This window comes from Cynocephalus volans, chromosome 7, assembly GCF_027409185.1.
Source record: "Cynocephalus volans isolate mCynVol1 chromosome 7, mCynVol1.pri, whole genome shotgun sequence".
In the NCBI taxonomy this organism is placed as follows: Eukaryota; Metazoa; Chordata; class Mammalia; order Dermoptera; family Cynocephalidae; genus Cynocephalus; species Cynocephalus volans.
The window spans coordinates 73,490,791-73,515,657 of record NC_084466.1 but is presented as its reverse complement, the minus strand read 5'-3'; the positions used below and the strand labels follow the sequence as shown (position 1 = coordinate 73,515,657).

The window sequence follows — 24,867 nt, the reverse complement described above, 5'->3', positions numbered from 1 at the left end:
TTCAAATCTCGCAGTTCGAGGAGAAATAGCATTAATATCAGCGTCCGAAGGCCACAAGTCACAAGATTCCTCAGGAACGATCTTAATTTACATAATAGAATTCCAATAGAAAAGTGCTTTGAAACGTTCAGACAGAGTAGGGTTAGGCAAAAAAGCGTTGCCTTGCAAAGCATCGCAAGCCTTCAACCACAGCACAGCGACCCACACGGAAGCGGCGTCTGCCGCGGTGGCCGAGAGGGCTGGAGCCGCACATGCGCAGTCAGTCCCGCCGAGCTTGCGCTCAGCCCCGCCCCTCAGAAAAGCCAGGTTCCCTGAGAGTCCGTGGGCGTCCGGACGCTGACGCGCGGGCTGCGACTGCGCAGGCGCAATCGGGGCGCCTTAGCGGGGCCGGAGCCTTTGCATCTCGCGTGTCCTGAGTCCTCGGTTTGCGAAGTGCCGTTGGGCCTGCAGCGCTGGAGGTCTGGGGTCGTGGACCCCGGCCAAGTCTCAGCAGCACGGAGGTGCAGAGTGTCGCCGAGGGCACGGGGCCTGGCGCCGCCGGCGGCGTGCCCCGCCCCGGGGCCCTCGCCCCTGCTGCAGCTCAGGCTCCTGTGGCGGCCCCGGCCTCGCAGTTCACGCTGCTGGTGATGCACCCCTGTGCGGGGCAGGACGACGCTGCGGCCGAGGGCGTCCTGAGGCAGGCCCCGGCCCTGGGGGGCAGCATCGGGGCGGGCAAGCCCGTTGGGTACTTGTGCGAAGTGGCGGGGGATGGCGAGGAGGAGGCGGGGGAGGACGAAGCGGACCTGTTGGACACTTCAGACCCCCCGGGGGGAGGCGAGAGCACGGCGAGTTTGGAGGATCTGGAGGACGAGGAGACCCACTCGGGGGGCGAGGGCGGCGGCGGGGGAGCCCGCAGGCGGGGCGCCGGCGGGGGCAGCATGAGCAAGACCTGCACCTACGAGGGCTGCAGCGAGACCACGAGCCAGGTGGCCAAGCAGCGCAAGCCGTGGATGTGCAAGAAACACCGCAACAAGATGTACAAGGACAAGTACAAAAAGAAGAAGAGCGACCAGGCCCTGAACTGTGCTGGGGCCTCCTCGGCCGGCAGCGCGGGAAATGTCAAGCTGGAGGTAGCAAACCTTAAGCCTTGGGGGGTGGGAGGTGGAAGAAGAAACCCCATCTTGCTGCAAATCTCATTTCCAGGGCCTGCCCATCCCCTCTCCAAGGGGCGGGGTTGCCGTGGCGGGGCTAGTGGCTGAGAGGTAATGAGTACCGGCCCTAAGTCAAAGTTCATGCGAACGTGTGCCTTAACAAGTCTGCTGCACCCATGTGATAGGTGAATAAATTTCAGTGAAAATAATGTGACACACGACAGCTGTCATTTCAAAGATCTGGGATATGGGCTGGAAGGACAGAAAGTAAATGATTGATCTGGTTCACCGCTAAGGGACGAGACTTAGGAACCTAGATCAAGTTGGTAGTTTGGAGAAAGTAATCTCTTCCTGTTTTCAGTACTCTATTCTCAGTTCAATATTTCTATTCTTAATACTGTCGTACTTTACTACTCTGTTTTTGGCGTCCAGTTCTCACTTAACCGTATTCTTAGTACCCTGTTCTTATTACCGCTGTTCTCAGACTGTTTGCAGTACCCCTGTACTTAGTGCCCTGTACTTACAGTCGTTTCTACAGTTCCTCAGTCCTTAGTACCATGTTCTCAGTACCCTGTTCTCACTACCCCTTTTCTTAGTACCACTAAGGGGGAAAAAAATTGAATGATAATGGGGTGTAAGTCTTAGAAGACTTTTGGATTGTTTGATTTGAACTGTGTTGAAGGTTAAATCCAGTGCTCTGGGATTGGACTTCTGGCTGCAAATTCCCACTTCCTCATTTGGTGGCTGTGTGGCCTTGAACAGGTTGTTAAACTCTCAAGCCTCATCTTCATCTGTAAAGTGGGCATTAAAATGGTACCTCCTTCATAGTGTTGCTGTGAATATGTGAGATATTTCATACTGAGTGTTAACACAGTGTCCAACAGAGTAAGAGTCAATATATCTTGGCTATTATTATTGTCATTGTTGGCAGTATACTTTGAGGTTGTTACAGATAAGCAGGTATTTCCTCTTGTGTGAGCTTTAGTCCCTCAGTGCAGAGAAAAACTGAATTCTGTTAAAAGTGATCCAGAAAATAATTTTTCAACCTGAAAACTGTTCTATGATGTATTCTGAAAGTCTAAATTTTTTATTTTCAGGCTGAACTTAACTACTCCATTGGTAAAATTTTAGATTTTGTAATTGTTTACAAATGTAGAGTTCTAAATATTTCTAAAAATCTACCGTCACCAACATGTCACACTTAGTTTATACTGGTTAGGGTATGGAATGAATTCTCTTTCCCTTTTATCCCATTGAATCTTAATCTATTGGGAGTAAAAGGACTCCTTTGAGAATCTGATTAAGTCTAATACTCTTCCTAGAAAAATGCACATATGTAGGTGTTTAATTTTGTATACATTAATTCAGAGGTTTGGAACTCCTCTAACCTTAGGTCAAGAACCCCTTCATCCATATCCTTGTAAACTATGAGGGATTTTCAAAAAGTTCATAGAAGTATTATCTTTTAATTTTATTTTTCCATGAACTTTTTGAAGTACCCTCATACAGTCATGCATTGCTTAATGACAGGGATACATTCTGAGAAAAGCATTGTTAGTTGATTTTGTTGTAGAGTCATAGAGTTTATGCAAGCTTATTGCTTTTTGGCTGCAAACCTGTACTAAACACTGTAGGCAACTGTAACATGATGGTAAGTATATGTATATCTAAACAAACATACCTAAACATAGAAAAGCTATAGTAAAAATATACTATAAGAGATAAAAAGCTGTACACCCATATAGGGCACTTACATGAATGGAGCTTGCAGGACTGGAAATTGCTCTGGGTGAGTCAGCGAGTGAGTGATGAGTGTGAAGGTCTAGGACATTACTGCACACTACTGCAGACCTTATAAACACTATACACTTAGGCTACACTACATTTACTAAAATTTTTTTCTTTTTTTCCATAATAAATTAACATTAGTTTACTGTAACTTTTTTTACTTTATAAACTTTTGAATTTTTTGAAAACTTTTTGACTCTTTTGTAATAATACTTAGCTTAAAACACAAACACATTGTACAGCTGTAACAAAAATATTCTTTCTTTAATCCTTATTCTATAAAATTTTTTCCATTTCAAAATTTATTTATTTTTACTCTTTCAACTTTTTTTAAAAAGCGAAGTCACAAATACACAAATTAGCCTAGGCCTACACAGGGTCATGTAATCAGTATCACTGTCTTCCACCTCCACATCTTGTCCCCCTGGAAGGTCTTCAGGGGCAATAACATGCATGGAACTGTCATCTCCTGTGATTACAGTGCCTCCTAGAATACCCCCTTAAGGACCTACCAGATGCTATTTTACAGTTAACTTTAAAAAAAAAATAAGTAGAAGAAGTGTACTCTAAAATAACGATAAAAAGTGTAGTAAATACATAAACCAATAATAGAATCATTTATTACCATTATTATTATGTACTGTATATAATTGTATGTACTATACTTTTTTTTGAGTACTAAAAGTCTATTGATAAAATACATATATTTTCAAATTATAATACATTAGTTTTTTCTTTGCACAGTTTCTTTACTGTTTTTATTTTTTATATTCAATGTTTTTAATTTTTGTATTTATTAATTATTGGAACGTAATTGTACATATCTGTGGGGTACAGCACTGAATATCAATACCTGTGTGCAATATGTTATGTCCAAATCAGGATAATTAGTATATTGAGTGTTACACAATTTAATTGATTTCTTGAACCCTTTACCAATTCCTCCTTTACCACCCTCCCCCTTTCCCACATCTGGTTACCTCAGTTCTGAGCTCTTCTTTTGAAAGTTCAGCATATTATTGTGATTGTCCTTTCTTTCTTCCCTTCCTTCGTTCCTTCTTTCTTTCTTTCCTTCCTTTTCTTTTCTTCTCCCACTTATAAGTAAGGACATGCAGTTCTGTGCTTGGCTATGCTATTCTTTCACATGATTGGCAGTGCAATAGGTTTCTTTGTACCAGCATTACTGCAAACATGAGAAAAATGCATTGTGATGTGAGATTACACTGTGATGTCACTACAAGACAGGTATCTTTCAGCTCCATATAATCTTATGGACCGCCGTGATATATGCGGTCCATGGTTGACCACATTGCATTATGTGGCACATGACTGTAATACATTTTAGCAAATCTTGGATTACAAGATTTATGGAAATAAACGTCTCAGTACAGTATGAAAATTAGTAAAGGTGATCAGGTTTGTCCCTCAGGATGTTTCAAAGGTACCTATTCATTTCAGAATTCTTGAGAGAGATAATCTTTTAAGAAAGAAGTATTTTACCTGTGGCTACTTTTTTTTTTTTTTTAATCACACACCACATATATCTACAGTTTGAGGAAAATGTACAAAAGGCAGATACTGAATTAGAGTCTCCCTCTCCATCACCCCCCACATGAAAAGAACTTTAATAATTTTACTATTTTGAAATAATTTGCATGATTTTTTAGGGAAGAGAATTAATTGTTATAAGCAATAAGTAATAACCTGCTATACTATTTGTCTTACATTGTGGGACACTTTACCAGTTCTGAGGAGATTATAAGAGCTATAAGTTTTTATCTTTTGAACTAAGTGTAAAGAAAATGACTAACAGTGCCAGTCAGGATATAATAAAGGCTAACTATATAGTACTGTTTTAGTAGTTCAGAGAAGAACAGATCTTGTAGGCTGACATGTTCTGGAAAGGCTTTGCAAAGGAAATTTAACTTGGAATAAGCCAGAAAGAATGGCTAACAGTTTATGCTTAATCAGCTAAATTTCTTATTTGCCAGACACTGTGGTAAGCTGTAAATGGAGTCTCACAGCCCGTCAGCAATGAGATAGGTACTGTGTTTTATGTACATGGAAACTGAGGCAGAGGTTTAGTAACTTGGCCTAGGTCATACAGTCAGCAAGTACTCCCATGCAAAGCAGTTTGATTTTAGAGCCTTCACTTTTATCCCCACAGTACACAGCTTCCCTAGAATTTTGGTTGGTAAAAGGATAGAGAAGCACATTTTAGTAATGAAAGGGAAGTGAGAATACAGAAGAAACTTTTGTGAAGATAGTAAGTGGACTATTCCAGATAAAAATGGAATACTTGTATGGAAAATTCATGAGAGATAAATTTGGAAAGACAAGTTGAAGCCAATTTTTGTATGGTATTGAAAGCCAGGCTCTAGGATTTTGGTTTGGAGTCTTTAAATGAAGTTTTCTAATTAGGGAGTGACAGGGAATTCTACTCTGATGGAGCTAATTAAAGTTGAGGGCCTGTAGATTTTGAGACTTTCTAGGAGATGATCATAGTAGGTCTGGTAGGTAATGGTGGGTATATTCTGCCATGGTATGAGAAGCAAGATTAGGAATTATGGTATTTAAAATCAGTATTTCTTACACAAATCAAGATTAAAGAAGGAAGAGGTGTACATAATATCTAGTCCATGTCTGTAAGAATTGTGCTGTATCAGGGACTCATTAAAGGGACTAGGGATAAAAGGATTGACTTGTGTGGATTGGGATCATTATCATTAAATATCTAAAAGGCTGTCATTTGGAATGACCAGTAGATTTATGTTGAATAGTTCTGAAGTAACTAGGACTATTAGGCAAAAATCACAAGGGATATGTATTTCAGCTTAAGTAAAAGCTACCTATATGTTAGAGCTATTCAGAACTAAAGGAAGTGCTTCCAAAGTCGATCATTTCCTTAGTACAAAAAGCAAGTGTTGAAAATTTTTTAAAAGAGAATTCCAACATTTGTAGAAGTTTGGACTAAATAGCTAAAGGTTATTTCTACTACAGGCTTCTATCATATTTATTAACATTCTGAATCTACAAAGTGCTTCGTCTGCGGTTGTGAGGCTTGAGGGTGCTGTGCCATCAAGTCAGTTTCAGCGTTCCACGCATTGTGCCCATAAAAACGAAACAGTCCCATAAATAAAGTTAACCATGGAGTGGGAAGAAGGAAGAGCTTATTTTTTCCCTCTCTATTAGGATCCTCTTTTACAGTTTTTACACTTTGAGGCCTACAATGTTTAAGGATGGAACATTTTTGTAACATCAGGTTGTAAACTTTTTATAATGAAAGGGGTAAAGGTGACATTCTCATAGACAACTCAGAGGCCAGGAGAGAGAAGGCCACGAGAAACGACAGCTTAGATAATATCCTAAATAAAGAGCAGAGAGATCAAATTCATATAAGGCATGGCTTCATGGTAAAACATTTGTTTAGTAAGAATTTTTGGATGAGGTCAGTATGAGTCATGGTTTTATGAGAGTCAGAATGTTTCAGTTAACCAAACACTTTTGTTATGACAGGAAAATTGAAAGTGTTTAAGATTCAGGTAACTGACAATACATATTTGGTAGTAAGTGCTATTGATACGGTTTGAGTATGATGTCTCCGGGTAATGGTATCATTTTAGGTATTACCTGTTTTGTTTACACTGGTGACAGGAGACTGTTCATACCAGTGTTTTCTGGCCTGTGTAAGCCAGTTTATCATTGTTCTCTTAGTGACTTCCACATTTTGAGAGATTCATTTATCACTTGCTTCTTTAAGCAGTATTTTACTGCGCCGCCCCCCCACCACATTTGTTTTTTTGATTGTCAATTAGTCAAAAAGCTATCAATTAGAGTGTCTCATTAGCAATTTATTATTGCCTCTGAGTTCATATATTCCATCTGAAAGCAGGGAGACTGTTTTGGCCTGGGTAGCTTTACATGAAGAGAAAGTTCAATTCTACTTAGCATTTTTTGTAATATTGGAAATAGCTCACAAGTAATTCTTTCCCCCCTTCTTCCCCCACCTCTGCCCACTGTTAATTTTGAGACCCTTCAAGAGACTGAAGAACCCGGGTTGGAAATCTTGGGGGCAGAGGGGGTGAGGAGGATTGTTACATAAAATTAACAGCCAGCACCTGGCCTGTGACAACAAGGGGCTTTCCCAACGTTTGACAGGGACTAGGCAAGAAGAAGGAAGAAAAGTGCAGACTATTCATTACGTCACTGAAGTGCCTGTAATCATGGATAGTTATGTTATGTTAACTGTTAATCCTATTTGTACTTTTATCGTTTATCACAGGAAAGTGCAGATAACATCCTCTCCATCGTTAAACAAAGAACAACAGGATCTTTTGGGGATCGTCCTGCAAAACCTACTCTTTTAGAACAAGTGTTAAATCAAAAAAGACTGGTAAATATCTTTTTGTAAAGTAGTTACAAATCTCTTAACCACAGTTGTTATAAATGGAGCTATTTTTGAGATTTTAAAACTTGTTAAACTGGTCATCAGAACTGAATTGTGCCTCTTTGCCAGTACACACTGGAATCTCACATGTGCTCACCCAACCCTGTAGTGCAGGAATACTTTTAATCTGATTTTTTTTAATGACCATCTCTTGGATATCTGAGCAAAATGAGATTTTTAAAAAGACTCTCCTTGTACTGAATTCTGGGGTTTATGGAATAATACTTTGAGGGTGGTGAAGTATAATTAGACCAATATTTAATAAGGATCTCTATCATAAATTTGATAGAAGGCATCAGAACTCAATCAGGAAAGGAGAGATTGTTCAATATATACCAGAATAAATGGATACTAAATTTGAGGGCAAAAAAGAATTTGGCTCCTCACATTACACTATACATCAAAATAAATTTTGATATAGAGTCTTAAAATTTAATAAAAAGAATTCGAACTTTATCTTAATCTGGAATGAGATTTTCTAGCTTTAAAGACATAGATAAAATCACAAAGAAAATATTATAAATTTGACTACGTAAAAATGAATGAGATAGTCACGCAAAATAATGTATGAAAAATATTCGCAACAAATATAAAAGAGGATGGTTAATATGGTTGATGTTTTTATTATATAAAACGTTCATATGATTTGATGAGAGAAAAACTTTGGCCTCAATACATTGCAAAAGATATAAACAGAAAAAAAAGCAGAAATACTACCATTACGTGATATGGAAAGGTATCCAATAGCAGTAAACATGACACAATACACAATAACCTTTAGTAAGTGAAAATTATTTAAATGATTACTCACAGTGATGTTGACGGTTCCGTGAAATGGCAGTCTCATTCTGTGGATGGTGTCATCTATTGGTACAGCACTTTTAGAGAGAAGTTGGGCAGTATGTGTCAGGAGTCATTAAAATGGTCTTCTCTTTTGACTCAGAAATCACACTTAATGTGAAGACATTCACAGAAAGTAAATTCTAAATATGGAAAAAGTTAAGCATAAAGATATTGCCAGAAATGTATTTATCATAAATAGTAAAATAGTAGTTGAAACAACCTAAATGTCTCATAAGCTAAGTAGATTATTGTACATTTACTTAATAGAAGGTTGGGAAGTCTTTACAATTTTTAAACAAAGTTATTTAATAAATAGAAATGTACTATAATATTATATATATAATATTTAAATCAGTATTTAATGGTAGTGTTTCTACTTTATTTGGGTTATCTTTTTCAACTTATTGGGGCCAAGGTTTTTTTCTTTATCAATCTATATAAGTATTTTATTATAATAAAAACATGTTAACCATAGTCTATTATATTTGTTATATGGTTACAACCATATTTAAAAATTGTAAGTGTACAAAACTATTGGTTGTTTTAGAGTGATTGTATTCTTTCTGAAATTTTGGTAATGTGCTAATTACTTCTATTTATATATATACCTGTGTACATATGCACACACACATAAATAATTTTTAACTTCTTCATGAAGACTTAGTCAGCTAATGAGAAAAACCTGAATTCCAGCACTAGTTTACATGTATTTTCAAACCAGCATTTAACTGCCAATTTCACTTGTGGCTCCCTTTCATTTCCTTTTTTTTTTTTTTTTTTTTTCTTGCTCTAATCTTGAGCCGCTGCTGTTCTTGGCTATTTGTTCTCATATGTTTCAAGAGAAAATATTTGCTGGCATATCACAGAAAGCATTTCCTCTGTGTGTAAAGTCACCAATAAAATCAAGCTTCACCTGTTATATTTAGGTTTTAGTATTTTGGTAGATGACCTCAAGTTTGATCATTAGTTTGCAGCTTAATTGCAGTGCATCAGATGCAAAAGTGAATTCAGTTCAGGCATGTTTTGCTTTCTAAGCATATTGTGTCTTGTATAGGGTCACGTCACTAATACCATAGCATGAACATAGTCTAATCACATAAGAATAATGCTATTAATAATACTTTTTTTTTCTTTTTAAGTCATTACTAAGAAGTCCAGAAGTAGTGCAGTTTTTACAGAAACAGCAACAACTGTTAAATCAGCAAGTTTTGGAGCAAAGACAGCAGCAGTTTCCAGGAGCATCGGTGTGAGGGAATGTATCAAGAACATCTACATGTTTTTTATCTTATTGTAATAGATGAACATATTTTTATACTAAAGAAAGATAAAGGGGGTAAGATATGCCAGTAGAATATAAACATTTTCCTGTAAATGTATGTGTGCATTTGGGGATAAATAAGTATTGCACTTTGTGCATCTAATCCTTTCAGATCACCATGAGTTTGAAGAAAGCAGCTCATCTTTCCAAAATAACATTTAATTACGGTGTTTTCTTAAAATATCTTCCTCTTCAGTCATTGTTACTGAAGGTAATGGAGCAGTTACTTTCTATGGAAGTCATGAAGTTAATAGATATTAATCTTGAATCATCTAGCTCAGTGGTTCTCATCAAAGAGCAGTTGAAAATGTAGGGCTATGTCTTTGGTTGTCATAATGACCTTGAAAACTGCTTGTTTTTAGTGAGTTGGCCAGGAATGCTAAGTGTTCTGCAGTGTCTGGGATAGTCCCACACAGCTACGGATTATCTTATCCACAATGCCAATAATACTCCTCTTAAGAAACACTGATAGCTACTTGTGGTGGTATCACATAGTCGGGGCACCTAGAATTGGATTCTCCTAATAACCTTTCTTTGCAGTTAAGGTGGGAGCTGTCAAAGAGGTAAGCATATCTTATGTCTGTAAGGAAAGTGGTCACTGTTTACTATCTATGAAATTAGGATGTGCATCTCTTTTCACAGATGTGCTGGTAAAACCTAAGAGAGGGATTAGCTAAGTACACTAAATGAATGCATCTTCTAAAGTTGGCTTCTGTATTTCATGTTGAGTATTAGTGTTGATTTTTTTTACAGCAGATACTTTCATGTGTTGAATTTGTGAACAGTATAGATCCCAACCTACCAATGCCAGGACAAAGTTATTTTTCTTATACTCATTTTAATTAAAGAATATGAAAAAGAGATCCTTTTCAAAAAGGAGATCCCCAAAATAAGAGAAACACTCCAGCATTTTGTCATTGTTTTTCAAAATTAAATTAAGACTGTGTTATTCCTAAATAATGTTCAAGAGTGATGGGTAATCTGGATAATTTTTTACTTGTGTTTTCTCCTAGGAATACTTTAAAAAGGCAAACCTACCAATAAGGGAAACAAATCAAATGTAAAGAGCATTTATTCAATGTTAAGATTAATAAATGTAGGTGTCTCAAGTTTAAATTGGTTAGTTGTTTTGTTTTTAAGTTCTGAAGTATTTATGAGGTTAAACTTAGTCATGGCTATTCTGAGAAGTACTTATGGAGAGAAAGAATGTTTTTGTTAATTTTTTGTGTGTATTTTACACCTACATATCTGTGCAAAAACGCTTTTACCAAAATTGTTCATTAAAGTCCAGTTGTTGATCTTTGAGTTTTCTGATTTCTTTATTCTATTCTTCAGTTGCTTCTCATTGGATGCAGAGGAATTCATTTACTACTTGTCATTAACTGTTAAGTTGTTCTCACACTTATGGTGCTGGGAGCTTTATTGAATCCTGAGAGCTTAAGTTAACTTTCATGGCAAAAAAAAAAATCAGTTATCCTTCTTCAGATGGAAAAAGAGAAATAGGAAAGGAGGGAAAGTAATAGGCTGGTGAGAGATGAATGAAAAGAAAAGGGACTGAATTTATATAAGAACTTTGTGATGATTAATAGTGGCCAAACTGTATAGTGGATAATTGAGAGGTTCAGCATCTTTTCCTCAGGATATTTTTTAGAATAAGGTAGCTACCCATTCATGAATTTGGATAGGAATAAGACAGTTATTCAACACAATTTAATTATTGTCTGCCACTTCAGAAACTTTTTTACTTTATAAAACTATCAATAAAGCAACAGGGTTTTTACTTATTTGGGGTACATAAATTGCAGTGTCTCTCCAATTTTTCACCTCTTCATGGACCCGTGACATTTGCCATGTGACTTGGCAGCTTCACATACCCCTTAAGCTTGACTTTATTTACCAACACTTAAATTTGGAGGAATGGCCTTGTGACTTGTTTTGGTCAATTGAATGCAGAGGACATAGCAGGATGCCAGCCCTGAGTAGACATATGAAGGTTTGGGAACATTTTCACTTGTTTTTTTTAGAATCCTACTTAGCTGCCATGGTAATAAGCCCCCCCTAGCCTGCTGGATAACAAGAGACATGTGGTTCAGTCATCTCTGTTTTTTTTTTTTTTTTTGTCGTTTTTTCGTGACTGGCACTCAGCCAGTGAGTGCACCGGTCATTCCTATATAGGATCCGAACCCACGGCAGGAGCGTCGCCGCGCTCCCAGCGCAGCACTCTACCGAGTGCGCCACGGCTCGGCCCCAGTCATCTCTGTTGATACCAGGTAATAGCCAGCAAACAGGCAGACACGTGAATGAAGCTATGCTAGACGAGCTATCTCCCGGCCAACCTGACTGCTGACTGCAGATATATTTGATACCAACCAAAATCAGCCAAGCCTGGCCCGGTTTGCAGAACCACCCAGTTGACCGGTAGACTTGTAAGCAATAATCAGTGCTTATGATTGTAAGCCACAGAGTCTTGGGGTGGTTTGTTATGTAGCATTCTTGTGACAGTAGGTAATTGATAAACATAGATGTTAGAGTTATTTATTGTTGTAGAAGAAATCACCCCAAAATTTCATGGCTTATATTTATATCTCATAGTTCTATGTATGATTATAGTCATGTGTCACTTAATGACAGGGATATGTCCTGAGAACGCATCATTAGGTGATTTGGTTATTGTGCGAACATAATAGAGTGTACTTACACTAACCTAGGTGGTATAGCCTACCACCTAGGCTATATGGTATAGCCATTATAGTCTTATGGGACCACCACCATATATGCAGTCTGTCATTGAACAAAACATCGTTAATGTGGTGCATGACTGTACTATGATTTTAAAAAGCTGTGCAAGTGCTTTCAAGCTAGGCATGACAGACTGTACTTTTCAAACATGCTGCACAGTATCACCTACCCCACCTGCTCTTATGCAGTGTGGCCCAATGAGATCTAGATTTTCTTTTTCCACCCCCATTGAAATCTGGGCAAGCCTTATAACTGCTCTAACAAAATATGGCAAAAGTGATGCTGTGCCTGTTCATTTGAGGCTAGAGGAAAGGAGATACAATAAATATAGATATGGTGTGTTTGTAGTAATAAGATCATGAATTCACACTTGCCATTTTCCAGCAAAATTGGGAGAGAAGTCATCTGTTGATATGGGGTGCAGGAGGTGATAAAGGGCTTTAGAAAAGGAAAAGTTAGGAAGATACAGTAAAGTCAGTGACAAAGTTGACTAGTAGCCAGTACCCTGCTAATAGTCCCCTGATATCTATTTTCCCTTTCTTTCATAGTAGTAGAATTTTTGGTTGGGAATATAGCCACACAACAATATAGCAGATGCTCACGTATGCCAAAGAATCCAGACACAAATGATGTGTGCATGATTCCACTTATATAAAGTAGAAAAGCAGGTGACACTCTGCTGTTAGAACAGAGAAGAGCAGGTACCAGTGGGAGCAGGATGGAACCTATCAGGAGGCATGAGGAGGCTTTTGGTGTTCTGGTGGAACTCTTTCTTTCCCAGAGGCTGGTTATGCATGCACATTATTTTAGTGAAAGTTAAACAAACTATGCATTTATGATTTTTGCACTTGTCAGTATATATTTTGTACTTCAATTTTTTTGAAAGAACTGGTTTTGGTTATTTTTTTTAGATTTTCTCAGTCACCCTTGCAGCTGGGTGTGGCCACCTGCATAAATTCTAGCCAGTGGGAAGCGAGCAGAAGTGATGTGTGCACCGTCCAGATAGCGCCCTTAAAAAGGGAGCAAGCAGCTCCACTTTCTGTCTTCATCCTGCTGCCTGCAACGTGGACAAAGCGGCAGATCATCCATGGGCCAAACGAAGGTCATTCACTGGAGAAGGTGGAACAACCAGATAGAAGGAACTTGTGTCCCTGGATGGCCTCAAGGAGGCAAGCCACCATACTAGGCTGGGATGCCCTGTCTTTGGGCTCCTACATGAAAGAAAAGAGATATACGGGATACATCAAAAAGTTTGTGGAAAATGTAGAACTGAAGGGGCCAGCCCGTGGCTCACTTGGGAGAGTGTGGTGCTGATGGCACCAAGGCCAAGGGTTTGGATCCCTATATAGGGGTGGCTGGTTGGCTCACTTGGGAGAGCGTGGTGCTGACAACACCAAGTCAAGGGTTAAGATCCCTTACTGGTCACCTTTAAAAAAAAAAAAAAAGAATTGAACGATAACCCAAATCTTTCCATGAACTTTTGACGTACCCTCATCTTATTTGTGCCATGGTTATGATGATGTTATAACCATGTTTGTTGTTGTTACAGCCAGCCAAATCTATATCCTAAATCATACTGTAGGTAAAAGAATTGACAAATGGGATTAAAGACTTGTTCTATTAGAAACCAGGAATTTTTAATGGCAATCTACAGATATGTGAAACTATTTCACAGGGCTCAACCACCCCTTGTAGTAGGAAAGATAGATTATAGGCTTGATCTAGGGTTCCTTTCGCGGAGGAAGGGGATGAGGATGTTAGGATGTTAGGTGCTCTGAGAGAGCACCTTCAGTAGCAGAAGACAGAGTTCGGGCTGAGCAGAAAGGAAATGAGGCCAACAGGGACTGGGGGTTTCTATGATTTTGTAGTTTAAGTGTAGGAAGAGTGAGAGAGCATGAGCTTTTTAAGCTAAGGATCTATGGGCTCATAAGGTAAGCAGTGCTCATTACAGTAAATTAGTGACTGCCCCAGGTTTTACTATGTAACAAAATGTATATCAATAAATCAGTAAATTTGGCCATTTGAAATGCCCAGCAACAAGATCATTCCCAGACTTCTGTGTGAAGAGGTTGATTCGGAGCAATTGAATAAACAAGCCTGTAGGATTTAATGACAGGAAAATCACTCAGGGATCGCTGCAGGGAGAAGCTCAGAGCTATTCACTTCAGCTCATCAACCAGCAGCTCTAGAGTACTGCAAAAACAATAAAAAATGGCATGAAATAAAAAAGAGAAAACTATAGATACTTTGCTTCAGGAGCAGTTAATCCAAACTACAACACAGAAAAAGGAGACAACTAACCAGATGGCCCTCAAAGAAGTATCTCTCAAAGGCATATTTTCCAAAAATGATAAGTAGACTGTAAACACTTAATTATGAATAGGCAAATGCAAACAATTAATATATGCTAAGGATTGTGACTTTATATATATTAAAAATTATATATAAAGATATAAAAGATATACAAATTGGAAGTTGCTTCCATAAAGGAAAATTGGGGCATTGGTGATGTGGGATAGGTGGGTGGGGGGTTCAGTGGTCAGAAGACAATCCTGTTGAAATAATCTTATCCTGATTGAATTTTACTATGAATGTCTGACCTTTTCAAAAATGTTTTTCTGGGCCGAACTCGTGGCTCACTCGGGAGAGTGCGGCGCTGGGAGCGCTGAGGCCGCCAGTTCGGATCCTATATAGGGATGGCCGGTGCGCTCACTGGCTGATCCGCGGTGCGGGCAACACCAAGCCAAGGGTTACGATCCCCTTACCAGTCAAAAAAAAAAAAAATGTTTTTCTTATTACAAATTTAAAAAGTCGTGTTAGAAATTGAGAAGAATAGACAACTATGCTTACAGTTATTATCCCTTTGCTCTTTATTTTGGTTTGTAGAAAAATACATGTTTTTACCAGTAAATCTTTATTTACATATATGTGGCACTTATTAGTAGTGAGATTTTCCCCTGGAGTTTCTTACAATCTCTCCTTAGGTACAAAATATATACTTCCCTACTGGAGGTGCAAGAATAAAGTAGAATCTAAAGGCAATATAATTAAATCATATACATTTTCTAGCACTTCATAGTTTTCAAAACAATTCTGCATGCTTCCTTGCTCTCCACAACAATCCCACAATGCATGTACAACAATTATTTTATAAATCTAGAAGCAGACTTGCAAAGGTTAAATCACTTGCTTCCACAAGTTTGCACAGCTGTTGGAGTTAAATCCAGGCCCTCTGATTCCAACTTACATACTGCACACTGTTGTAAGCATTCGTCACAGTGAGGCCAGTTCAGTTTGAATATTCCCCTTACATTCTGGCAGTGGGTGCACTATCATTGGGCCGTAAGAATAAAGCCTTTGTACAAATTAAGCCTTGATTTTAAGAATGTGTTAAAAAATAAATTTTATTTTAACCCTAACTATATTACTTTAGAAAGTTTTTCATATGTGCTACTTTATCTGAATCTCAGAGCATGGCAAAGCAAGTGCCTTGGGTTGAGTGTCCCCCCAAAACTTGATCCTCACTGTAACTGTTGAGGGTGGGAGATCCTATTATGTTAATTGAAAGGTGGGGTGTTGGAGAGGTGATTAGATGGTAGGACCGTGCCATAATGAATGATTAAAAATGGTGGTCATGGGTGTGGTTCTGAGGGCTTTAAAAAGAGAGTGAATGAGGAGGTTAGTTTCTGCTCTCTCTGCTCCACCATTTTTGCAATGTGATACTCTGCCGTCACCATCACCACCACAAAGACCCTCACCGGATATGATGTTCCCTTGACTTTAGACTTCCCAACCTCAGAAACTGTAAGCAATATAGCTGGTTTTCTTATAAATTACCCGGTTCTGTGTATTTTGTTATAAGCAACAGCAATGGACTAATACAGCAAGTATTATTGTCCCTGTTTTTAGATGAAGAAAAGGACTCAGAAAACAAATCTCACTTTAGAGGCAGTGCCAAGATTTGAACCTAAATCTTCCATCTCCAAAAATGATGCTCTTTCCACAATATAATGTTGTTGCTAAAATAACAGCCAACACTTTCATGCACCTAGTTTCTAATGCAGTAGGTACTTCAATACATGCTAATTAAATGTTGTAAAATAAAAATTTCTGTATGCACACACATAATTTTTATAAATATATTAATATAATCATACTGTATATACTTAGGGGGTTTTGGTTTAGGTTTTCCCTCCTTTTGTTCCTTTTATTGGTTCCCTCACTCTGTCTTCTGTGCAGTGCCCAATTTCCAGGTAACCTTTGTCAACAACCCAGGAGGTATTCTATCTTTTCCCCCCCATGCTCATATAATTATATATAATCACATAAATACACATTTAGAATTGTCACTGTTAACATAAAAATTCAGGCATATTGCGCACTTGTCAGTATATTGCTTTTTTCATTGCACCAGTACTATATAGAATTCCCTCTGAGTCATTTGTATAGCTCTGTTATTTCTTTAGATAGCTGCAGAGCAAGCATCTCATGTGAATGTATCCTCATTTATTCAGTCATTCCACTGTTGATAGGCACTCACTTGGTTTTTGGTTTTCTGCCACTAGGAACAATGCTGTAGCAAACATCTTTGTAATGTGTCCTTAGGTACCGGTAAGTATCGGTAGTTTTATGGCTTTGGGATAGACTCTCAGAAGTGGGATTGCTGAATGGAGGGATTTATATGTTTCCTTTAAGTAGATGTTATTATATTCCTTTTCCCCCAAAAAGCTGTAACATTTCACATTTACCAGCAATGAGGGAGAATTTATCTTCCTCACATCTCTGCCAGCAGTAGGAGTTAGTGTTCTTAGCTCTTGCCTTTCTGATAGATGTGTGGTGCTCATTGTTATATTTATTAGTATTTCCCAGAATACTGGTATATTAGAGCATCTTTTCACGTGCTTGTTGGCTGTTTAGATCTGCTTTTCTGTCAATTGCCTGCTCACATCTACTGTCTATTTTTCCATTGGGCTCCCCTTTTTCACTCAGTGTGCAAAAGTCTGGTTGGTATTATGAAAATTAGCCCTCTGTGATTTTTATCTATTTATTCCACATCTAAAATTTGTCTATTTTTTTTTTTATGGTTTCTCTTGTCATAAACTATTTTAATTTTTGTATGTTTCAATATATGTAACATTTCTTTTTTGGCTTCTGGGTTTCCAGTCTTAGTTCAAAAGGTCTCAATTGGGGATCTTTTAAATGATTGCGGATTTATAATTTCCTGTTTCTCTTTCTAGAATTAGAAAATATAATTAATATGGGTATTGTCAAATAGTCTTAATTGTTTTGTGTAACTAATGGACATGGACATTTTATTTTTGTTCTTATCATTGTTACTGCCTCAGTCTCTAACTTTCTTTAGTTAGTTTCTAACTTTCTTAGCTAGGAAAATGAATATTGTAACCATGACAACAGATGCTGTTGATGGTACATCCGTTAGGACCTGTGTTCAGACATCAGTTTATTTGAAAATGGGCCAATCTGTCATTTGTCTAGCAGACTTGCCCTCCTATAGAAAAAAGTCTGATTTAAATACTGCTTTTATTGAGTTTAAAGCCCAATAAATGTTTTTAAAACATTTTAATTAAACATATTTGACATGTTTAATAATTAGGTGAGCTGATCTCACCTTCCAATTAAGAGATGAGCTATATCCCTGTTATCCTTAACTAAAGTAATAGTTAATATAGTACTCCAGCCTTCAAGTAATCGTCTGTATTATTCAAAAATATTGGAGATGAACTTTTTAAAATCATCTATTGCAGCAAAATAAATAAAATTTCCTCTTCATAGATTTACCCCAGTAACATATAAAAGCACACAGTGTTTTTTAAGATGTATTCAGTAAGCACAGATACTGATATTCATGAACTCTTTGTAGTTTGGGCTTAAGAGGACCCCAGAATATGCACAGCATGAAAACAAAAACAAAAAGCTGAGGAAAACAATCAGAAGATGAGTTGTGACTAGTTGGATTTTCTGTTTGTTTTCCTCCTATAATTGCACCTTGTATGATTTACTGTTCTCAAATTGGAGACCACAGTCAGCACTAATAAGATTTTTTACTGGTTGCCTTTGGAAATCTAATAAGCAGAGGATATATTAATAGTAATATATTAATTAATATTAAATATTTGCAGAATAATTTCTTGATGTTTATTATGGTGATATAATTATATCATATTAAACTATATGTGAATATCTGCGCTTCACCATCATGTTGATTAGAATCATCTGCAGACATCTGTGGAGGGGTGGGGAGGGTAATTGTAAGAGCATAGTTTTCTTTCAGAATGTAAGTGAACCTGAGGATTAGAGAGATCAGTATTTTTCTAACATCACCCAAAACTGCCTGCTAGTATGGAAACTCAAGTTGGCTTTTAGCAGGATAGTGCTCAGAGACCCTTGCTTCCAGGCTTCTTTTACTTGGAACCCTGGCCTTTTCTTTCTAACTATCCATCATGACATATACACCTGCCTCTTATGCTAGTAAGTGGACTCTTGTGGCCTGGGAAATGCCTGTCCAAGAGAAGTGAAGCAGTCCTCTCTTAGATGGGGACCCTTCCTCTCCCTTAGGCCCAAATGATATGTTACCATGTTTCCTATGTCTCTTCTGTCTCTTGCTCACCTGTTTAGTGCCAGCAGCAAAAAATCAATTGTCCTTTGCTCACTAGTCCTAGACATTTGCTGCCTTTAAATGAGGCATAAAGTCCACCAATATCTCACTTTCCCAGACACTTCCTGCTTTGTTAGCAATCAGATAGTGACTGCAGCTCCTGCGCAGGCCAGGCACTGCCCATTCTGAAGGGCAACAAGAACTTAGAATTGAGACACTCAAAGCAACTCTCAGGTGCCCAGTTTGGAGAGGAAGGCTAGGTGCTTTCTGAGTGGCAGAACACCTGCCCCTGAGTGCTTCCCGAGCTGCATGTGGAAGGCTGGATGCTGCGACTGCTGTGGCGACTGCCAAGTGCAGAAGTGGCAGGAGCAGCAGTGCCCTCAGACACCAGTGCTGCCTTACTGCCTACACTGTGCCCTTGCTGGGAAATGTAATACGAGTTATATTAGTGTTAATAATAGGTGTTAATAATAGGAGGCAGGAATCGATGGGTTTATTTCTAGCAACCAAAATGGCAAGACTTCCCACATGATCTGGGAGGGGGAACTACGGATTTTGAACAGACATCTCTTAAACAGATGACGTGCAGGTGCAGCAGATTGAACCAGGATACCGATCAGAACCAGAGTAGCAACCATAAAATAAACTGTAGGCAAATAGATATGCCTGTATTTTGTGATAAGCGGCTCTTACCTGAGACCTCTTGATGAACAAAAGGCAAAGTTTTATAAACATTCCAAACACCTGAGTGACAATCATGACTATTTCCATTATCTAATATACCATCCCAAAGCACAATGGCTTAAAATAACCTTTTTTTTTTTTTTTTTTTCTCACGATGTGGGTTGGCTGAGCTTAGCTGGGGGGTTCTTCTGGTAGTCTTGCTTGGGCTGTCTCATGAGGCTGCATTCAGATGGGAGTGCAGCTATGACTGGAACATGCAAGATGCATCATGATCTAGAGCAGGGTGTGTCACAACCAGGGCCTGTGGGCAAATCCAACCCACAGTTGTTTTTGTACTGCCATGAGCAGCAGTTTTACATTTTTAATAGTTAAAATTTCTTCATTTTAAATAGTTGAAAAAAAATTTAAAAGCAAAATATTTTATAATATGTGAAAATTATATAAAATTCCAATTTCAGTGTTCCTAAAGTTTTATTGGAGCACAACCATGCTCATTTGTATATCATGTTATTTATGACTGTTATTACATTACCATGTCACAGTTGAGTGGTCGTGACAATCACAGAGACCACATGGCCCACGAAGCCAAAAATATTTACTATCTGGCCCTTTACAGTGTCTGCTGGCCCCTGTCCAGAGCCTCTATTCACAGACACCTCTTCATTCAGTGGTCTAACCCAAGCTTCTTACATGGAGGCTTGCTCTCAAGAGTGATGTTCAAAGAAGACATGCCCCATTGCACGAGCATCTACCAAACCTCTGCTTGCACAATTCTTGCTAATGTGCCATTGGCCAAATCAGGTCACACAGCTAATCCAGAGTCATTGCGGGTGACCATGAACACTGGAATGTGTGTGACTCATTGAAGGTCACTGAAGTAAAATTTACCACATTTATTCAGTAGATAGGTCAGAATTCTTGGTTTATTGGACAGCTGACATCTGTATAAAAGACCCAACGTTAAGGGGAATGGATACAATCTGAAAATATTCTGTCTTTAACTTCAGTAGATAATCGTTCTTATCAAGGAGTAGATTACATAATAGAGACTTGTGGTAGGCTGAATAATGGGCCGCCAAAATATCCATGTACTAATTCCCAGAACTTGTGGGCGTTATATGGCAAAGGGGACTTTGAAGCTGTGATTAAATTGAGGATCTTGAGTGGGGAGATATCCTGAATTACCTGAATGGGCTCTAAATGTAATCACAGGTGTCCTCATAGGAGGGAGGTGGAGGAAGACTTGATTGCAGAAGAGGAAGTAGGAGATGTGATGATGGAAGCAAGAGGCTGGAGAGATTTAAGGAAAGGTCACCAGCCAAGGAATGCAGGCGGCCTCCAGAAGCTAGAAAAATCCAGAAAATGGATTCCCCTCTAGAACCTCCAGAAGGAACCTCAAGATGCCATCACTTTGACATTAGTCCTTAAACACTAAGCTTTATATCTCTTTTTTATGTCAGACCAGAAGAAACAAATATCAGCATTGCCCATCTTTGTTTGCAAACCTCCTCCTTAGTAATCTCTAATCTCACAAACTCCCTTAGAAAAAATAAAATCAATTTAACATTGTTTTCATGCCGTATGAAAAACAATTTTAAGTGAAAAATATTTTACTGTACATCAACATATTTTAAACATTGTATTATAATCATTTTAATTTACCTTTAAATGTTTATATTGGGACAGATTTCACTTTCCACATTCATTTAGTGATATGCTATATTTAATTCATTTTAAAATAATGGTATTAGGAAAACCAAATTTGTTAACAAATGAATTGTAAAACGGTATTATTATGTTTACCTTGAAGACTGAATGTATAAAAAAAGTATAGATTAAGTCGTTATGGCATTAAAAGACAAAACACAACATGATGCTTGGAGTCTTTGAAATTGTGCTTAAACATCAGTAGGTTATTTTGATGATTTTTAGTTTATTTCCTTTCTAAATGATGGGATTAGAGAGAAGTTAGCTTGCCACTTGCAAGTATTATCTCCAAATAACAAATTGCAGGTGTGAATAGTTTTTGGCTTAAAAGCCAAACTGAATATAATTTTCATTATATTTACTCCATTTAGCATCAGTATGCAGTAGATTACTAGAGTAATTCTGAGGCTATACCCAACATTCTTATCAGGTACATGCAAATAATGGAGCAAAGGTTGGTCATACAGAGGTAAACTTTCAGAATTAGTGTCTTTCTTGTTAACTTGGTGATGCAACATCGAAATTCTTTATGCTTCTTGTCTTACTCAAACTCACATTTTGAAAATAAGTGCTTAGAATAACAATTTTAACAAACTGGCAAAGCTACCATTCCTTGTTACTGCTATGCAGCTATTTCCAAACTGAGTCATAAGCATGCTTTTCTGATCCCCACCAGCTACAGATGTCACTTAACATGCAATTAGAGGATTGCAATTATATTTACGAATATCTTGAAGGGACGTTACTAAATACGTATTGATTTTTTAAAAAGAGAACTGGAAACAAACACCATTTCTGCTATTACAATGTGAACCTCAAGTGGCTTTCTAAACAAAAAATAGCTGGAAAATGCTGAAAATGAATAGATACCATACCTGTCGTTGTAGATCTCCCAGCCTGGTAGAGAGATGGACAAGTAAACAATGTGCAAGAATTGATAACTCACTACTGGTGGGCACAAAGTGTGGGAGCACAGAGAACAGGCACTTAACCTGGCTTAGGAATGTCTGGGATGAGTTGCTAAGGGAATTGATGGGATGGCAGGCAAATCAGATCGGCCCAGAAGCCTTCCCTGGTACCCACCCAGGGCCTGAAGGAGATGTCACTATGGTCCCCAACAGTCTGTCCCAGCTGATAGCACTGATTTTTATTGGTTTACTTGTTCATCTTCCTCCACAAACTGGTAAGCTCCTGAAGGGCAGAAACTTTGTCATGGTATCCACAGAGCCTACCGATGCTTAAGAACCATCCGATAAACGGATATATGGAATTCTCTAGGGTGATGAAAATATTTCTTTTCTAAGATGGGCTAATGTTTAAAGATGATATTTTATGTCTATACCACAGTATATTTTAAAATGTGTACTAGTTAGTGTTTCAAATGCCAACAGCAAATATTAGATGCAGGGATGCAGGGCTGGCCAGTTAGCTCACTTGGTTAGACTGTGGTTCTGATAACACCAAGGTCAAGGGTTCAGATACCCATACCAGCCAGCTGCCAAAAAAAAAAAAAAAAAAAAGATAACCAAATATTAGATGCAAGAACAGGGTCAGGAATCCTGGGAGATGCAGAGACAAACAAAACATAGTCACTGCTCTCCAGAAACTTAAGTTTAAACTGGAGGTTTCATGATCCCATTTGTATCTGTACCAGAATAGCTAGTCTTTCATCTATTTATATTTTGGAGTTCTACAAAATATTACTTTTGAATAAAGGGCACCATTGCCTAAAAGAAAATTGAAAACCCCAATAAAGTCAATAAGAAGGCTAAGTTTTTCAGAAATATTTACAGATTTTCCCCCCTCCATTGTAAGACTAGAAGGAAATTTAAATAGAGAATTGAGAATTTACATTTTTAGATTTGTTCATATTCCTCCTGGATTTCATCTTAGTTTTTCTTCACTAGACTTCTTTTAGCATCTTTCTTATAGGCAATATATAGCAGTGTATAGATGTTTACAATAATAACTGCTCATTCTTTCCTATACACTGCAGTATTACTTAATATTTGCTACTATCCAGAAAGAAAGCTTCTATGTGTATCCTTAGATTCTACACTTAATGCTAGTTATTCCAAGATGTTTAATTCTAAACCACTACTTCTCTATAGCATGTGGGATTTTTAAAAATCTCATTTCAGAAAACAACGGTTTATCTTACTGAGCTGCAGACCCATATGCAGGGAATCCTTCCATGAGGTTTACAGGAAAAATGAGCCAACAGACATATAGGTAGAGTATTCTTTATTATAAACCATCAGATAACAGTATAATTGTTCATTTGAAGGATAACTGTAGCCAAGTCAATATAATCAAAAGTATTACTTCACTCAAATAGAAACAGTTTCTTTTTTGTTGTTGGCTTGTTTTACATAATTTGAACTTATCTTTAACATATGCTAGGATCACTTAATCTTATACAATTTGGTTGTTAAATTATAACAGGAAAAGACAAAATTCGGAATGCATGTTATATTTTGCTTTATTTGTTGAATATGTATACCAAATATTTAGGATACACTCATAGTTAAGCAGGAACTTTATAAAATGCTTTTGTTGTTTTAATGCTGTTATGGGGGTATCCATATCCTTAGAAGACAATGAAAAAGAGCATTCTAAATGCTAGGTGGCTAGCCAACTTTTTCTGATTTATACCGAGTGTAAAAAAATAATAACAAAACATAAAGTATATGTGTTAAAAAGTGACATGTTTATAGTTCCAAAGCACTGGCAGCTATTAAAATATCATCTAGCTAAAACAAAATGTTCACATCTCAATTTTTTAACAGAAAAAAAACAATAACTGGCTCGAACAACAAGATAAATGTTCATTCTGGGTCTTGTGAACAGGCCAAAATGTTACTATTCTTTATTGCACAATCTTTGCCCATGGCAACCTTAAACGTGTTTTACAGTCCTGATGGATAAATGGTATTCTTTCTTTCTTTTTTTTTAAATTGTCTACCTCCTCGAGGAATGAATGCTAAATGAACACATTTAGAAGTCTGAAACCAAATACTGCATTACGATTTTTGAGAACTCTTGGCAGCAAAAGAAAAAATCTGATTAAAATATGACTATGTTACAATGACTAAAAGGTTAACTTCTCATCAATTCTAAATTTTCTGAATTTCACAGGTATCCTAATAAAGGCTTTTAGTGAGATGACTGGTGATAATCACATGTGCCAATTTAGTAATTTATGTTTCACAGAAATAATTCAGATTCACCACAGTAGTTTGTCCTGGTTTCCCAAAGCTTCATGGAAATCCAAGTTTTTTGGTTTTTGTTTTTAACGTCATTTATAAGCCACCAGTTCTGATTAGTTCTGTAGAGGTGTTTGACACAACTAGAGGATGCGTTTGACAGCTTGTGCAGAGATCAAGAAAGCTATGTTTGATCTCTGTATGTTCTTGAAGCTCTCCCATGGAATGGCGCTTATATGACACCATATTAATGACTTTCCAAGAAAAGGGGTTGATAGGGAATTACTGGAAAAATGGGGAAGAAAGAGGAGAAAAAAAACCAAAAAAAAAAAACAACTTTGAGACATGGAAGAAAAGTAGCATTTATCCAAGGAATCCATTACCTGATT

The 24,867-nt window shown here is 37.7% G+C and overlaps 1 protein-coding gene across 1 annotated transcript; it reads left to right on the top strand.

The window, feature by feature from the left end:
- The first annotated feature begins 251 nt into the window (after positions 1 to 251).
- Positions 252 to 10,793, top strand: RFXAP (regulatory factor X associated protein). The gene is made up of 4 exons (XM_063101544.1): positions 252 to 306; positions 418 to 1,109; positions 7,201 to 7,311; positions 9,348 to 10,793. Exons 1-4 carry the CDS (start codon positions 252 to 254, stop codon positions 9,456 to 9,458), a joined length of 969 nt encoding a protein of 322 aa, XP_062957614.1. The 3' UTR covers positions 9,459 to 10,793.
- Positions 10,794 to 24,867: the final 14,074 nt, after the last annotated feature.

Coding starts and splice junctions, on each gene's coding strand:
- RFXAP (XM_063101544.1), top strand. CDS start 252: ATGCGCAGTCAGTCCCGCCGAGCTTGCGCTCAGCCCCGCCCCTCAGAA. Junction 307..417: donor CCGCCCCTCAGAAAAGCCAG/GTTCCCTGAGAG, acceptor GCGTGTCCTGAG/TCCTCGGTTTGCGAAGTGCC. Junction 1,110..7,200: donor CGGGAAATGTCAAGCTGGAG/GTAGCAAACCTT, acceptor CGTTTATCACAG/GAAAGTGCAGATAACATCCT.